This window comes from Callionymus lyra, chromosome 14 (assembly GCF_982586985.1).
Source record: "Callionymus lyra chromosome 14, fCalLyr1.hap1.1, whole genome shotgun sequence".
Taxonomy (NCBI): domain Eukaryota; kingdom Metazoa; phylum Chordata; class Actinopteri; order Syngnathiformes; family Callionymidae; genus Callionymus; species Callionymus lyra.
In genome coordinates this window covers 24,591,093-24,607,599 of record NC_141831.1, presented here as the reverse complement: position 1 = coordinate 24,607,599, position 16,507 = coordinate 24,591,093, and the positions used below count along the sequence as shown (strand labels likewise).

The following is a 16,507-nucleotide window of genomic DNA, read 5'->3' as shown; positions in this document are numbered from 1 at the left end:
CCTCTCGTTAATGTTTGACTCCTTAAGCTGTGGGGCAGACATTAATAAATCTGTTACAAAGATCAAAGTAGGTCAGGTAGTAGTTGGATGAGGTGCAAATGTGTACTATAATATTTAACAAATATAAAATACTCTTGGTTAGGTAACAACACAACACTATTAGTCTTGTGGAGACAAGGGAGAAGAAGGTCAAGATCCTTCCACCACTACCTAGTAAAACTGCATTTCTTTCTCCCACTACTAGTATTATTGGAACCATTACCGCTAGGGATCCAAGACGTTCCTGCGCCAGTGAACATGTTCCTCTCAGATCTCAACACTTCATTCAGGCTTTGACACAACCTCCTAACCGGGTTCAAGGTTGACAGTGTGTTGTACTACTATATACTACTGTGACAGTGCTGTGGATTATAAACGTGTACCCGCCTCTCACTCAACAACGAGAAAAAAAAACAATAATAATTATAATTTAGGTTTTTAATTAATTCCATTATTTGTTACAGAATGAAAAAGTTACACTAACATCCTCTTCAATAACCCTCGAGAAAGGAGAAAAGTGCATGGAGGTGAGTGATGTTTGGATCTGGTGATAAGACGAGTGAAGAATGAAAACATCAAGGTTCTCGCCAACATGACTCCAGCTGCTGCTGCTCCACAGCGAGCTAAGCTAACAGAAGCCCCGTGCAAGTGTCCCTCAGCTAGCCGCTCAGGATGCCCGTATCTCTGCGTTTAGCTGCTAAAATGCCGAGACGATAACGTAACTCAACGCGTAAGAGACATTTCTGCTTCCAGCTTCAAGCTAACGTGAGTAAACAGCTCGTGTGCTCTTAGCGCAGCATGTTTAGAGGCTGCTTTTGTGTTAGCTCGTCGTTAGACTCGTTAACTGGAGGAACACACACACACCACTGTTTTTACATACATCTTCACACACTTGTGCACAGAAACACCTCGTTTAATTCTACTATTTTCCCTCACGTGTTTGCTCTTTTAAGTGCACTTATAAATTAGCTTGGCGTACGTGCTAGCTAGTTAGCATGATGTAAACACGAGAAGGTGTTTGTGCATGAAGTAGTTTTAGGAAAGACATTCATTTGAGACACACGTCGTTACTTTATCACGTTAGAGTCGATCTGTGGATTCTAACATGGATTGTTAAAGCTGTTGCTAACACGCTTCATCACACCCGTCGTCACTTATTGTGCGGTTGGTCCCTCAAAAGTAGCTCAGGTGTCTCCTCTTTCATCAGCATTTTGAAAGTGAATCTCCTGAACTCTATTCATGAAGTGAAGGTGGAGAGGCCGAAGAGATCAACCAAGGAAAGGGGGTTCACAACCAGACGCCTGGTTTCCTAGTTGTTTCCAAACGTCACCATCAATATGATCACAATGTGGACCGTCAACACATCATATAAAAGGGGGAAAGAAGAAAAAAAAATGCTCTTTTAAAGCCGTAGCTTGAATTGTATTGGAAGTCAAGATTTAAAAAATGTGTTTTATTTTAACACTTAAAAATGAATATCCATGGTTTACTATTTAATTGCATAAATTGACTTGAAAGTGAAAAGTATATCTGTGTATTTACATGTAATTTATTGTAGAAAAAATATGTTTGAAACAAACTAGAAGAAGCATAATTGAGTAGAGAACCTGACCAACCTGTCAACATTGTCTTAGACGCAGGTATATTGCTAACATTACTGTTGCATGATATTTGTTTGATTAAAGAAAAAACAACTTTTCCTTGATTTTTCTGGAACTCCTGTTGTGTTATCAGTTTTATCTTGCCCTTTAAAGTATATACTTTATTGAATATTGTTTTGATTGTTTAAGCGCTTTGTGACCCTGGTCTGAAAAAGCGCTATACAAATATAAATGACTTACTTACTTACTTACTTACTTACATCTCATAAATCAGGGTGAGCAATTTAACTTTCAGAGAGGCCCATTATGTAATGTAACCAAAAGAAAGAATCAAAAAGAACATAAAGCAAAAAAAAAAGTACTTTTGCCATGACATAGATAAAACGGTTGAAATGATAGTTTTGATAAAATCATATGTTTTTACTAACATTATAGAAGCTACAAGACCAGAGGTCACAAACGTGGTGCCCGCAGACACCAAAGGTGTCTTATAATGCATTTTAAAATACATCTTATAATGTTTGATTTTGTGTTTTGTTTCTTGTTGGGCCATTAGTATTTACTGTATTGAATGATCATCAATATGATTAGTGTATTAAATAAATGTATTTTATCACCCATAATCATATATATTGAGCTATCGCAGAAGTGTGTATCAAACTGATGGTAGCCCTTCGGATCAAACATGTTGTAGCTTGCAGTTGCTAAAAGATTGGTGACCCCTGGACAACACTGACATATTCATGGATGAGGTTTCCATGTGATTTAATTAGTCAATTAGATTAGATATAAAAATACTTAAATTCATGGTTTCAGGTGTGTTTGACCTATTGCTCTGTGTTGCTGTGATGATGACTTCATTTGTAAGCAGAAGAACCTGATTGTTTTCTTTAAACAGACTGAAGATGGCAGACAGAAAAGGAAAATCGGTCATTCCGGCCAAACCTCTGTCCAGAAGAGAACAAGAGCAACTGAAGAAAAAGGTCAAAGCATGTCAAACTTCTTTGTTGCTCTATTGTTCAACACCTTTTCAGCTTGCCTACAATAACCTCACCAGATAGGACTTTGTTCTGAGGTCACACACAGAGAGCAGGACTAGAGCGGAAGCATTATCCTCCAAAATGTCCAGCTTTCTAGATCTGGAGCCTGTTCAGCGGCCTATGTGGTTCTGTAAACACACACCCAAGTCTGAGACATGCCCTTCACAGATTGCTGTGTATTTGAGGAACAGCAGAATTTACTGTATGTGTTTATAAAGGGGAGACTGAAGAGGTGGTTGTGACCGACTTTACCTTTGGTCGCAGGCGTTGACCACATTATAAAGCTGTCGAGTGTTTGACGCGGGTCATGGGCGACACTGAAGGTGTTTGTGAGTTGCAGGAGGAGGAGAAGGCAGCAGAAGTGTTCGAAGAGTTTCTGGCGTCGTTTGAAAGCAATCAGAAGAGTGGGGTCAAGGCGTTTGTCCGTGGCGGCATTGTTAATGCCACCAAAGGTCAGTTTGCATCGAAGAAGAGAAGACATTAAGTGGACGTCATGGTTGTACTCCAGTGGTGACTTGTGACTCTCTTTCAGAGGAGGAGGCTGTGGAAGAGAAAAGACACAAACCTTATCGACCCATTTCCAAATTTGGCCCTGTGACGCAGCATGTCTCCCCAGCAACTACACCAGAGAGCAAAAAGGCTGTAAGTTGTTGATGTTATTGTATGACTGCTGTACATGGAAACTTGATTTTGATTTTTCTTCCAGACATTTAAGAAGAAAGCAGAGGAGAAGAAAAAGAGCAACCTAGAGATCTTCAAAGAAGAGCTGAAGCTGTGAGCCTTTCTCCATTTAAAGCTAAGAAGACTTGATGTGACTCGCTCATTTGAATCTTTCTGCAGCATCCAGGAGGAGCGAGAGGAACGACACAAGAGGAAGAGAGGTGAACCCGCTGGAGCCGGAGGACCCTTCGTGGACGCAGATGTTCCACTGTCAGGACGATCAAGTGAGAGAAACTTTAGTAGAAATTCTATAACGTGTCAGGACCAGTGGTCTCTGCTGTTTTATGCTCATTTGTCTCTATTATTGTATCCAACTCCTGACCCCTGAAACTACCTTTTGTTTATTGAACTTTAGTTGAGTCAAGCTGTTATTATTTTTTCAGACAGTTACACTCTTTGTTTGTTTCACAGCTCTTTATGATGACCTGACACTGCCGACAACCACCAACCTCTACATCGCCTGCATAAGTGCCAAGGTTTGGTCCGTCTGGCATTGGCCTATTGTTCGCCTGTTCTCACCGACTGTGTCTGCTCCCTCAGATGAACGAGGAGTTGCTCTGTAAAGAGTTTGGAAAGTATGGGCCTCTGGCCAGCGTGAAGATCATGTGGCCACGGACTGAAGAGGAGCGAGGCCGTGTCTCCAATCGAGCCTTCGTTGCATACATGACCCGCCGAGATGCTGAGCGGGCCATGGCTGCTCTGGACGGTATGGTCAACAACCTTTGACCTCTGTTGATATGGTCATTTTTCATGTGAATCTGATCCTGGGATGGATTGAGACATGCCTGTTAATCACCTTGATACTTGTGTTCCAGGCAAAGTTGTAATGGGATGTGAAATGAAGTTAGGTTGGGGCAAACCTGCCAGGATCCCACCACAGCCTCTATACACTCCAGTGGGTCTCAGGGCTGCACCGCTTCCTCCATCGGGCCTCCCCTTCAACGCACAGCCCCGAGATCGATTTCGTAACGACTTCACAAAACCACTGGGCATGTCCAAAGGAGCACTGGACAAGGTAAGTACGACGACTGTTGACCTTCAAATTCTACACGCAAGCTTAAGTTAGACATGTGCATTCCTTGATTTGTCAGACATACTTATACCATAATAGCTGACTATCAATAACTATCAATAACTGTGATCAATGCTGCTGTTTTTATGTTTTCTCACAGACCCTGTCAGAGGCCGTCGTCAAAGTGGTTATTCCAAATGAACGGTACACAACCACACACAAATCTGTCTTTATGCGTTTGGTTATTAAAAAAGACTTCTTGGGATGTGTATCCAGCTACCAATACAATCCCATCACACGCACAACCTTAGCACACAAGCAGGGTTTTTGTAGCTTTTTAAAGTGCAACTAATGCGAAAACCCAACTTTCCTAACATACCGACTCTTCTCCTCCAGTCCCTTGGAGACTTCTGGTATTGATGACACAGAAGATTGTATGTTTCAATTCTCAAAATATTAAGTAACATGTATTTATTTAAAAAAAAATAAACACATTATTTGCACTTTAAGCTGTATGAACTCTGACAAGTCGACTAAAAAATAATTGCAATCTCACACATTGCTTTTGAACTTTGTTTTTTATAGACAAGTTATTTTTCTTGTTTGTTGATGAAGTTACACAAACCCGTCTCACGCTTGTTTTAGTGAATATTTGTTCATTTTTGTTTTTTGTAAACATTTTTAAAAGTAATTTATCATGCAAGGAATACACCATCAAAAATGATCAATACATTCCTTCTTAAATATCAAATTTTATTCATAATTTGTTTAAGCAATCTAGCAAATGGCCGCTATAATGATGTCCATATAGATTGCTCATTCATCCAGGTCAGTCAACTTGTGTGTAGTGATTTGGAATACATTTTTTTCGAGTCTCATGTTCTTTAAAAGAGTACCTCTTGAATGCCCTCGCTCATAGAATGCTGGGGAAAAGTGAAAAATGTGACATCATAGGTAACCATGTTTTCAAACTTGGTGTCATCAGAACGCTCAGACACTTCTTTTTTTTTAACTTTGTTTTTAATTACACATTTTCCAACACACCTACATAGAGATATGAAATTCTCAACATGTCTGCCATTGAAAGAAAAAACAAGGAATTTTACGTTTTTTTGCCACAAGGTGTTTGAACACAAAATAATGAAGAAATACATAAAAAGTATTAAAAGGTGAAGAAGGTGAAATGAAAAAAAAACACACAGATACCCTGGAAAAAACAACAAATTATTGGACAATTCCCAAAGATGTATGAATGATTTGAGTCGGTGTCCTTGCATCTCCAACAAAGTTGTTGTTTTAGCTGTTTCATTTTAATCAAAGGGGTTATAAAATATATATATATATATATATATATATATATATATATATATACTGTATATATCTAAATATGATTTTTCGACATGAATTATTGCGTTGTTCTTATGTGCATTTCCCAAATAACAGCCCAGGACTCTATTGGTATCATTTCCCCGATTTCTTTTTTCCATTTATTCTTTAAATATATTGCGTTTCCTTTTTCGACTGCATCAGACGGCAATATAGGACAGAGACAGCCTTTGGAATAAGCATCTTGTATGCTTGCATCGTGATCTTAACAATTGGATGTATTGCGTCTTCATTAGTTAAAAAAAAAATGTAATCGTAATTATCTCTTCATTGTAAGTATCGAAAGAAATCCTGATTTGTTAAGTTAAATGTTTTTTTTATTTCTTTAAATTTTTGAATATTCCCTTTTTTTTAATCATAAATATAGTTTTTAATCCATTTGTTGTCCATTGTCTATATGTTGTGTCTGATTTGTTAGGAATACATTTTAGAAATACAATTTCTTTGCCCACTTTTAATTTATTAATTATAATAAACTATAGACACACTTAAAAGGAAACATGAAATTATAATGAAATAATAGGTAAAAAAGCACAAAACAAAAAAGGTCTGGCCTAACTTTGAAAATATATATAACATTACAGAATAAGCAAGTAGTTATGTGGATCCCGTCCTACAAAATGAGTAGACCTTTTTGAAGTCATAATTTGAAGATACTCTTAAGTCTAATTTGTTGACCACATTTTAAGGAGAGTTATTGTGGGTGCTCTTTTGGAGCCAGCTTTTTTGTTTCAATCAAAATGACTTTTGTGAAATATGTATCTTTCATTATCGGGTACAATGCCAAGATATAAACATTTGTTGGACATTTCCAGATTTGTATTCTATACCTTGAAAATGAAACTCTCTTTTGAGGATGACAATGTTCATGTGCTAGCTAACCGGTCCACACCTGGGATCATGTGATGGGTTTCTATGACCCACACATTAGTTCAGACTCCTCCAAGTTGCCTTATGTCTCTTTCCCAAGTTATGATTAATGAAGAAGCTCCTTAACTGAGGGGTGGAAGAGCTACATAGTCCAATTGCCTTGCTTTGGAACCTTCTAGACCAGGGGTGGGCAAACTCGGTCCTCGAGGGCCGCAGGGTGTGCAGGTTTTTTGTTCCAACCGATCGAGCATTCACATTTTAACCAATGAGGTTTCAGCTGAAACAAGCAACACCTGACTGTTAATCAACTGATTACACTCCTTAGACACCTGATTGGTCAAAATGTGTCCTCTTGATCGGTTGGAACAAAAACCTGCACACCCTGCGGCCCTTGAGGACTGAGTTTGCCCACCCCTGTTCTAGACACTTGATGATATAAAGCGTTATGTTTTATTCTCCTTGATAATGACGGCTTGGAAAAATAAACATGTTTTTGATACATGTAGATAGATAGACTTGACTAGAGGCATCCTTCAGGACTAGCATAATTATTTGGTAGATATTCCATAGAAGTTGGCCAGGCTGTGATGCGGAAGTTCCACTCTTGAATGTCAGTCTGTGTTGCTGCACCAGACGTTTACCATCATCATGATCCCCCTCAAAGTCAAATACAGATTTTCTGATGACCTCTGCAGCAAGAATAATGGACTCTGTCTTTCACAGAAATCTGCTGTTCCTAGTCCACAGGATGGTGGAGTTCGTGGTGAGGGAAGGTCCCACCTTTGAGGCTATGATCATGAACAAGGAGAAGAGCAACCCTGAATACAGGTTAGCGTCTTTTTTTAACCTGGGTGTTGTGACGTTCATTGACTGCATGTGCAGCTACTTCGACATTTACAGTAACCCAACTACATAACGCCCAGTCAAGGTTGAAACATTAGAAAATAGTTTTTCTTGTGAAGTGAAAGTGAAACAGTGAAAGTGAATTTGACAGAGATTTCAATCTTTTTATGCTTCATCCAGAAATATGAGGATAGAAATCTGCAGTGTTAACAAATAAGCAGGGAGATGACTAGAATTTCTCCTTCTTAAACCTGTGACCAGTATCAAATGTGCAGACTTTCAGTTGGTTGTCATTATGATGGTCCTCACAGAAGTCCTCTGTGTCCTCAGGTTCCTATTCGACAACAAGACTCAGGAACATGTTTATTATCGCTGGAAGCTCTTCAGCATCCTGCAGGTGCGTCCACATCCAATAATAGTCTCTGATCAGAGGCACAGGTGTGTAAAAATCACGTCATGCAGTAGATGTAGCCATGCAACTCTTTTTCGTGTTCAGGGAGACTCTTTAACAGACTGGAGGACATCAGACTTCAGGATGTTCCGGGGTGGGTCAGTGTGGCGCCCCCCCCTCCTCGGCAGCTTCTGTCGTGCAGGGGAGGACCAACAGGCGACAGAGGAGGAGGTCCTGGAGGAGCAGGAGGAGGTGAAGAAGGGCCAGCTGCGGGCCGAGTAAGTGGGACCAACTTATGTGTGTGTGTGTCTGTGTGAGAGGTTGTGACTATACATCTCTTCCCTCAGACACAAACAGAGACTGGAGATGCTCCTGCAAGACTTGGCTCCGGAACGGACCCAGGTGGCTGACGCCATGCTGTTCTGTTTGCAGCACGCCGACGCGGCCGAGGATGTTGTCAGACAGGTCAGCGAGTCATTCACTCTGCTGCAAACGCCACTGCAGAGAAAGGTGAGTGTAGAGTGTGTGTCGTCCATGTATAGAGCAAGTACTGACCCTGTCCCTTAAGATCGCCCGACTGTACCTGGTCTCAGACGTCCTGCACAACTCGTGTGCTAAGGTGGCTGGAGCATCATATTACAGAAAATAGTAGGTTTTTCTTCTCTTGTCCTCCGCTGCAGTGTCTAGCTCTAAAGTCTTATCTCTGCAGCTTCGAGAGGACGCTGGTTCAGATCTTTGTGGACCTGCATGCAGCCCATCGGACCATCCAGGCCCGGCTGCAGGCGGAACAGTTCAAGGTGAGTGTGGTCTCCCTGAAAGTGGTACAGACCAACAAACGTATACACTTACTCTGCAGCAAAAAGTCATGAGCTGTTTTCGGGCATGGGAGGACTGGGCCATCTACCCGGAGCCCTTTCTGATTCACCTTCAGAATATTTTCCTGGGCTTCACCAAACCAGAAGAGGAACCAGCCCAAATGCCACAGGTCGGTCTCATTTCACATGCTTAGGTTCTGGACTGACCCACGGTTGCCTCACAGGAAGGGCCGGACCTGGATGGGGCCCCTCTAGATGGGCTACCGCTTGACACTACTGAAGACCTGGACGGACACCCGATTGGCTGGGACCCTATAGATGGCATCCCAGTGGAGGACCTGGACGGACTTCCACTGGCAGCGGCTGCCGACGACATTGATGGACTTCCATGTGAGTGAAGACTTGCAGAGTAGGGTCACCAGAGAGTAGAGTTGGGGATGTCTGATAGATAGATTTCTGAATTGACGGACATGTTTCCCTCAGTGGATGACGTTCTGCGGTCTGTTGTGCCGCTGTCCAAGTGGGAGACGACCAACAACGATGGAGCCCACTGTGAAGGTGTGCATGCTTTCGTTGGTCATTTGTCATGGGGACATCCAGTGTAGGGAATAATGCATGATAAAGCACTTTGTCGAAAACCGTAACAACACGACCTGTAGAAAAATTTTTTTTTTTGTTTACTGAATTTATTGTTCTTACCTTTTGTTTTAAATGAGTAATCAAAGCATCCAAATTACACTTGCCTTTATCCTATTCATACAGAAACCATTACTTTCCCTAGTTACTTTGAAAGTAATAAGTATCTGAGTTACTTTAGAAAGAAGTAACTAGTAATGAAACCAAGTTTATATTTTAGTAACTTACACAACATGGGTCACTTCCAAGTGTCAATGGAGAAGACGGTTGTTTAATTATCAGTTTGCGCATGGTAGTCCTGTACTCAATCGAACGATCTCTATGAAGAGTCATAGGGACTCTTCTTACATGCCTAGTACAGTAGACCCCAGAAAAGGACAAGGGTACTCCTGTCCTGTTTTCCCCTCCTGTCTTAGCTTCCTGTGTCCTGCCACAGATCCAAAGTCAAGGTGGAGCTCGCTGGAAGGCAAAGATCGAGAAGATTGCGTTGGAGTCCAGTAAGCACTAGAACCTAGCACATCTACCTCACATGCACACTGACCCGGGTCTCCCCCACCTCTCTCAACAGAAATGAGTCTCAGGACAAGGACTTGGAAAGTGACAGCAGTGATGAGTCTGAAACGTCAGCCAAGTACGACAGTGCAGCTTTCCAGAGCTCGCTGACTATGTTCCAGATGTCAGAGAGCAAACGGAAACGACTGAGAGAGCTAGAGGTGTGTCACTCCTCCTGGCAACTTACTCTGCGATAGTGCGTTCTTCTTTGACCAATGTCCCCTTCAGGTGAAGGTCATGCTGATCCAGGACGAGCTGGAGTCTGGGAAAAGACCTCGAAAGTCTGGGATGAGCATCCAGCAGCAGGTGGCACTGTACCGGAACAAGCTGCTGCAAAAGGTGCAACTTTCAAATTTCAGGAAGCAGAGATGCCAGGACCTAAAATACCCTAACACAAGGACTGAGAGCAGTTCAAGTGAACCTTAATAAAATATTGTAATAGCTGCAGCTCATCTAATGCTTTCTTTCATCCTTTAGGAGTTTGAGAAAGAAGAAGACAAGAACAAACTGTCAACGTCCAAGTCAAGGGATGTCAAAGAGGAGAGGAGAGACCGAAGCAAGAGGAAAGAGGACGTAGACAGGAAACAGAGACGAAGTCGGGATTCAGAGGATCAGCCGTCCCGAAGCATCTCGCCACCGCGGTAATACCTGAGGCATGTCTGTGTCACATTGTTCCAGACTGACACATTTCTTTCCTTCAGGTCTCCAAAGCGATCAAAACATTCCCGGTCACCATCTCCAGACTGGAGGAATAAGTCCAGGTCTCCTCATCGCTCACATAAGAAGACCAAGAAAAAGAAGCATTGACTGTGTGACTTCAGCTCCTGCAAGCATGACTCTGATGAAATGAGCGGATACTACAAAGGACTTAAGACCAAACCGGAGATCGAGAAGAAGTTTGTCTGAATGTATTTTTATTGAAGAACTTATTAAAGCTTCATTGCTTCTGTTTACAAAAGTCCAATTACAGCATGACCTATGCTGAAGTCCAGCCGTCCACTGGACAGATCTGCAGTGAAGGGCATCGTCAGACCACTGAGTCATGGCTCTTCAGAGCAGCAGACCTGTGAGGGCTGGGAGGCTCAGTACTTCTTGACGTTGATAAAGACCTTGATGGCGCCGGTGAAATCAGCAGAGAGCAGGACTTCGGTGTGATCCGTCTTCAGGGCTCCTGAAAGTCACAGTGGTGTGAGACTGTGTCGTCACTGGAAGGGACTAGATATCCTCATACCTGAGGGAATGGTCTCTGTGTCGGTGGAGTCCAGACTCGTACACTCCACCTCGGGTTTATCTGCCTCCGGAGGGACGATTAGCGCCGGGTTCGGCGCAAAGATGGCAGACGTGACCACAGCGTTATGTGCTGAAGACAGAAAACAGCTCTCAGCATCAGATGAATGTTCCCAAGCTCTCGCTTACCTTTGATCCCTTCCCAGAAGTCATTTCGGTCCCTGCGCACTGACGTGAATTTGCTCAGGTCATGGTATGTGCTCCAGATGTAAACGTATTTGTCTTCTGAGCCACTGACGATGAACGAGTAGTCATGACTGTGAAGAAAGTCAAATGACCAGTCCAGGTTGAGTCATGTGATTAAGACGGGTAAAGTAGTCATGGGAGTTACCTGAAACTGGCTTTTATTTGGCTGCTACTGTTTACGTAGCCTTTGTACTTCATGGAGAGGGACAAGTCTCTGAGGTCGTACAGGCGAATCCGCGAATCGTTGGAGGTTACCAGGATCTGGAGAAGGAACGTCATTGTCATCTGACCGCAGCTGAAGTTGTAGGTCGACTGTTACCTTGTTCTCCCCAGGTAAGGGCTCGATGCCAGTGATCTTACGACCCACTTTGTTCCGACCTCGAGTTGACCTGACATGAATCTGAGTGTGGTATTTAAGTCTCTGTGGAGAATGGGCAGGAGACCACGTGTCATGTTGGCGATGTCTTGACCATCATCATGCAAAATCTCACCTCTGTGTCATAAAAAATGCACCGTCCGTCATACGTTCCGATGACCGCATACTTTCCATTCTGGCAGAAATTTGCGGCCGTGATAAGCCGCGTCTGTCCATCCACCTCGTTCCAGAGTGCCACCTTCTTGTCAGGAATGTTCCAGAGACGCAACTTCCCATCCAGAGAGCCGCTGAGGAAATAGCGGTCATCCTAGAGAAGGGAAGGACGTTCATCATCATCATCGCCATTTTTGATTCTAATGGACTTACCCGCGGATGGAATGCAATCGCTGTAACAAAGTCAATGTGTTGGAAGCAGCACAGACATTCTCTCCGGGAGATGTGCCACAACCGGACAGTCTTGTCCATCGATGAAGACAAAAGAAAGAAGTTCTGGACAACAAAAACAAGTAAGTCAAACAGTACACCAGTACAACCGAGCGAGACTCACCTTTGACCAAGACAAGTCCAGTAAGTCTGCTGTGTGACCTTTGTACTTGCAGAAAGGAACCTGGCGAAACGGAGCACTCCGGTCATCTGTGTCTGGATCTTCCTGACCTCCCATGGCCTGAAGACAAAGCCAGTTGATCAGTGAGCTGGAGTAAAAACCACACCGATGCCCGGAATGTGCGTCCACTCACACAAGGGTCAGAGTCGGACTTGGACGAGCACAAACTCTCCTGAGAGGGAGACGGAGACACTCGACCTGGAGAGACGGACACAATCAGCTACAGGTTCAAGTCCGGTAGCATTGGCCGGTTGTGGAACCTTCAGTGTTGTACTTGATCCGCATGTTATTAAAATAGTCAAAGGCAGACTTCAAGACCCAGATCCGGACAACGTTGTCCTGGCCAGCTGAAGCCAGCAGACGTCCGCAGTGAGAAAACTTCATTGTCCAAACGGCTCCCTGGAAGAGAAGTGCATTGTCAGCACCTCCCAGATTTCCTCCCTGCCTTGCAGCCGACTCACCATGTGCTCCCCGCTCAGGTCCTGGACCACCTTGATCTGGTCAAAGTCAAACGGACCCTTTAGACTGTGAGCCGCCTTAAACTTGGCAGGACGGGTGTATGGCATTCCCTCGTCGTCGCTGGACGATGGGTCATCCGGGTCAGTGTGGAAAACTTGGCAGGGAACAGAAAGGAACGCGTCAGTTTAGACAAGACGATATGTGAACTCAATGACACTAGAGGAGGAGGAGGAACGCACCTTCGTCTCGAACGCTCTTGACCTTGTTAACGGCTTTCTCACCGTACTCTTCCGCCAGATGTTTGGCTTTCTTCACTGACTTCCCGAAGAACTTCTTCAGCTGAGTTCTGGAGGAAAGTTGCGTTGTTAAAGCCTCATTTCAAAACAGTGGTGCAATGGTTCTGATGTTGACCACTAAATAGGCTGAAGAACAAACTTACGTCTTCTGCTTCAGCTTCCCTCCGTCCCCATCACTGAGTGCAGATTGAGACTTGTCGTCATCGTCGGACTGGGCGTCGTCATTCCTGTCAAGAATCAGGAGCCCCAAGTTAGCAGTCCGAACTCATGGTGTAAGAGACACCCCGGACACTCACGTGATGTACTCCTTGGTCCTCCTCATGATGTGCAGTGTCAGTGGGTTTATCCCGGCAGGAAGTTTCTCCTCGGCTTGGATCAGGGGAATTTCCTCTCCCGTGTCCAGGTTCTTTATCATCACGCTGGCTAGGATCTCCTGTGAGAAGACTGTATCAGGCGCCTAGACTCTCGGCACAGGATGAAAGGTGATGCTCACCTCATCCGTCAGTTCCCGGCCGGAGTTGGACCGTGGACGTCGTGGTCCAGGACTCTGTGCATTGCAAGGGGACAACGAGTCGTCTTCGTTCTCCTTAGAACGGAGAGTAAGCACATCTCAGTCATTCTAGCTTAAGATGCTGTTTGAGCGAGATGACGACTTAGACCAGTTCATCTGACACCTACCTGAGCCTTCACCAGCTTGTCACCACTGGTGGCGCTGGCAAGGTCAAGGGAATGCTGCAGCTCTTTAGTCAGACTCCTCACTGTGCTGCAGGGCGACACTAGACCCGACGGCTCCAGAACCTCTGCGTTTGCAGGACTTGCCTGAGACACTAATGCACAGAACACACACACTTCAGTCACACATTCAATCTGGTCTCACAGACCGAGTACACGAGAACTTTTACCTTCCAGTCCAAGGGCTCTCCCACTCTCTTGGGACCTCTTGGTTGGGAGACTCTGCCAAGAGGGGGGTGGAGGTCTTGGGGGAGGACCTCCAGTAGGGGGTGGCGGTCGGGAGGGAGGGGGCTTCTTTGTGCTGGCTACAATGTCAGGTTCTACAGTGTAGTGTCCAGAAGGTTTGGTAGGTACAGATGGGTCAGAGTCAGCTGACCGGTCCATTAAAGGTACCTGGTCAAAGGCGTAAGCAGGTCCTTCAGTACTTAACACTCCCGCAGGTGGACCTCGTCCTATAGTGCTTGTCAGGTCTGGAGGCTGAATGCCAGCTTGTGTTGGAGCAGTGCAGAGATCGGAAAGTTCTTGGTCAGGGATCGAGTTTGCTCCATCTCCCACTGAGACCCTGTTCTCCCCAGTACTCAGGCTTGGGAGAGGTTGTGGTTCATGATCCTGCACAGAACTGTCCGGAACATTACATAATTCAGAGCTCACTGTGACATGGAGCTGATCCAGCAACTGAGAGACATCTTCACTTTCTTTCTGGCTCTCCTGAATGATGCTATCGATGATCTGAAGACCAGAAAAAAAAGGTTTGTTTACAGATTTAGGAGAACAACAACTAGTGGTCAATTACCAGTGATCTGACCTTGATAGAGTCATCCTGTTGTACTTCACACGCTGCTGCATCTCCACAGTTGTTCTCTGCTGCTGGATGAAGCTGAAGAATAAACAACACAAAGTCACACATTTAGTCAGCTGTCAGATACTGACACTGCTGGACTGTTTAATAAGTAACAACATGAACCAGGTTACCATTAACTCACCTGAGGTGCAGGAATGAGCAGCTTGGCTGGAGAGCTGGAAAAAAAACGAAACACGTATCAGGAGAGTTGATCTAAGTCTGTGACGTGGAGGTGGTCTTGTCGAGGACCCTCTCGTTAGATCAGCTGAATGAGATCTGGTTGGCGGTTCAAGTTTTATCACATGACAAAGTATGTGTCCCAGTCTTGTCCACGAGTGACGAATAAAGTCAGTCGAAGCAGCTCGATTAACTTATTTTATACATAAGATGGACCTCCACTAACTTCTCAAAAGTCGTGGATTGGGGTGTTGATGTCTTACTTGACAGGAGACGTGGTCACGTCCTCGGCAGCATCGTAGAACTCCTCAGCGTCACTGGTGTCTGACGCCATGCTAACTGAGCTGAGCTAGCAGACACCAGCCGGGGTTTTGCCTTTACTTTTCTGCGTCACCTGACTCATACAAACTCCATGCGTTGTCTAATTAAAAGATACTTCCAATGAAACGACAGACTTAAAAGCAACTGTCATGTCATGACGACAGTGAGCTAGTATGCTAGGCTAAAAACTGTTACAAAGGCTACACATACGGAACTGTGTCGTGAATAAACCTGACATGGACTCGAAAGAAAACCGTAGGGTGGAGGCAAAGTTTGATGTCGGAGAAGCAGAAGTAAGAAAGGAGCAGAAACGAGTAGCGATAGAAAAATATAAAATATAAAAATGTCAGCCGTGCAGGGCGGGTCGCTGTGACGTCACGTGGTCTTGTTGTGTTCCGTCACGGCCGCCTGCTGGACAGAGAAGGTATGACATGGAAGTGAAGAGAAGACTGGTCACACTGAGATACTGACTTTCATTTCTGTTTCAATCTGTTATTCTAGATCGTCCATTTGAACTGCAAATATTCTCAAGTCCCAGTTTGTATGCGCCTAGCTCCAAAACAAATACTTAACGACAGATTGTACACGGTTGTACTGTACGTGGGCTTGTCATGAGTGTATGTTTACTTTGTTAACTTTGTTTCGTCAGAGGAGTTCGTGAGCTGTCAACATATATAGTCACATGTCTAGGTTCGTGTAAACAAAAATGAGTTGTTTTTGTGAGGGTAATTAAAGCCTATATTTAGAGTCTGTCTAGGGTAAAGTGTACAATTATGTACTATCTATTTTGAGGTTATATGATCATCGATGGTTCACAGTCACGTGGTCTAGGATGTGGAACATCTCCATCCCTGAAAAAACACCCAGTGTGCTGGCAGTGAACGAAAAGCAGGGCGGCCAGTTGGGCTGGTTTAGTCATGTCAGATCCGCGTTGGATTCTTCTCTGGAGTGTTACTATGATCCCAGACTCCTGTGAATCCAGAATAAAAGGGACGGAAGTGAGTGTGCTTTCCAAATGCACTTAAGCAACACACATGTAAACGATTGTGACTTTTGTATTTTTATTTGACATATTTAGTGGACATTGTATTTTTCCACAGATTTAAACACAAGACACCTATGTCAAAAGTATGTTTTGTGTTCGTGATAAACGACCCTGGCCTGCTGCGGTAAGAAGACATGAATAGCGTGTGAAACAGCTGTACGTGATCATGAACTCTCCAGATGACTGGAATACTTTCACACTCTTTATTTAGTAACGGAAGTTTTCAGCCAATGACAAAAGATCGCCATACTCTTCGCCCAATCACAAGTTGAGATACT

General features: G+C 44.0%; 2 protein-coding genes across 3 annotated transcripts; one reads left to right on the top strand and one right to left on the bottom strand.

Annotated features, from left to right (window-relative positions):
* The first annotated feature begins 606 nt into the window (after nucleotides 1-606).
* On the top strand, nucleotides 607-10,802 carry LOC148066764 (U2 snRNP-associated SURP motif-containing protein). Its single transcript, XM_087808177.1, has 24 exons — nucleotides 607-804; nucleotides 2,539-2,623; nucleotides 3,021-3,132; nucleotides 3,213-3,322; nucleotides 3,387-3,454; nucleotides 3,521-3,624; nucleotides 3,812-3,876; nucleotides 3,941-4,106; nucleotides 4,216-4,415; nucleotides 4,573-4,616; nucleotides 7,392-7,496; nucleotides 7,842-7,908; nucleotides 8,008-8,180; nucleotides 8,250-8,412; nucleotides 8,471-8,550; nucleotides 8,612-8,699; nucleotides 8,759-8,887; nucleotides 8,942-9,107; nucleotides 9,201-9,275; nucleotides 9,790-9,850; nucleotides 9,922-10,066; nucleotides 10,134-10,244; nucleotides 10,383-10,546; nucleotides 10,607-10,802. Exons 2-24 carry the CDS (start codon nucleotides 2,546-2,548, stop codon nucleotides 10,710-10,712), a joined length of 2,580 nt encoding a protein of 859 aa, XP_087664303.1. The 5' UTR covers nucleotides 607-804; nucleotides 2,539-2,545; the 3' UTR covers nucleotides 10,713-10,802.
* Nucleotides 10,803-10,808: 6 nt separating this feature from the next.
* On the bottom strand, nucleotides 10,809-15,578 carry wdr44 (WD repeat domain 44). 2 transcript variants are annotated; one of them, XM_087808175.1, is made up of 20 exons: nucleotides 15,127-15,578; nucleotides 14,829-14,862; nucleotides 14,639-14,722; nucleotides 14,016-14,574; nucleotides 13,792-13,940; nucleotides 13,607-13,699; nucleotides 13,410-13,546; nucleotides 13,257-13,340; nucleotides 13,057-13,163; nucleotides 12,820-12,971; nucleotides 12,619-12,757; nucleotides 12,492-12,556; nucleotides 12,302-12,418; nucleotides 12,121-12,243; nucleotides 11,870-12,061; nucleotides 11,698-11,799; nucleotides 11,524-11,639; nucleotides 11,322-11,449; nucleotides 11,137-11,265; nucleotides 10,809-11,076 (listed from the first exon to the last, which is right to left on the bottom strand). In XM_087808175.1, exons 1-20 carry the CDS (start codon nucleotides 15,195-15,197, stop codon nucleotides 10,988-10,990), a joined length of 2,670 nt encoding a protein of 889 aa, XP_087664301.1. In that variant the 5' UTR covers nucleotides 15,198-15,578; the 3' UTR covers nucleotides 10,809-10,987. The 2 variants fall into 2 exon arrangements, with proteins under 2 accessions (XP_087664301.1, XP_087664302.1); XM_087808176.1 differs by having other exon boundaries at nucleotides 14,651-14,722; nucleotides 15,127-15,577.
* Nucleotides 15,579-16,507: the final 929 nt, after the last annotated feature.

Excerpts from the sequence above, each read along its gene's own strand:
- wdr44 (XM_087808175.1), bottom strand. The coding sequence starts at position 15,197 with ATGGCGTCAGACACCAGTGACGCTGAGGAGTTCTACGATGCTGCCGAG. Across the intron at positions 13,547-13,606 it reads GCCGGGAACTGACGGATGAG|GAGATCCTAGCCAGCGTGAT; the intron begins GTGAGCATCACC and ends GTCTTCTCACAG. Across the intron at positions 13,341-13,409 it reads AGGACCAAGGAGTACATCAC|GAATGACGACGCCCAGTCCG; the intron begins GTGAGTGTCCGG and ends GATTCTTGACAG.
- LOC148066764 (XM_087808177.1), top strand. The coding sequence starts at position 2,546 with ATGGCAGACAGAAAAGGAAAATCGGTCATTCCGGCCAAACCTCTGTCC. Across the intron at positions 4,107-4,215 it reads GGCCATGGCTGCTCTGGACG|GCAAAGTTGTAATGGGATGT; the intron begins GTATGGTCAACA and ends CTTGTGTTCCAG. Across the intron at positions 8,700-8,758 it reads TGCAGGCGGAACAGTTCAAG|CAAAAAGTCATGAGCTGTTT; the intron begins GTGAGTGTGGTC and ends CTTACTCTGCAG.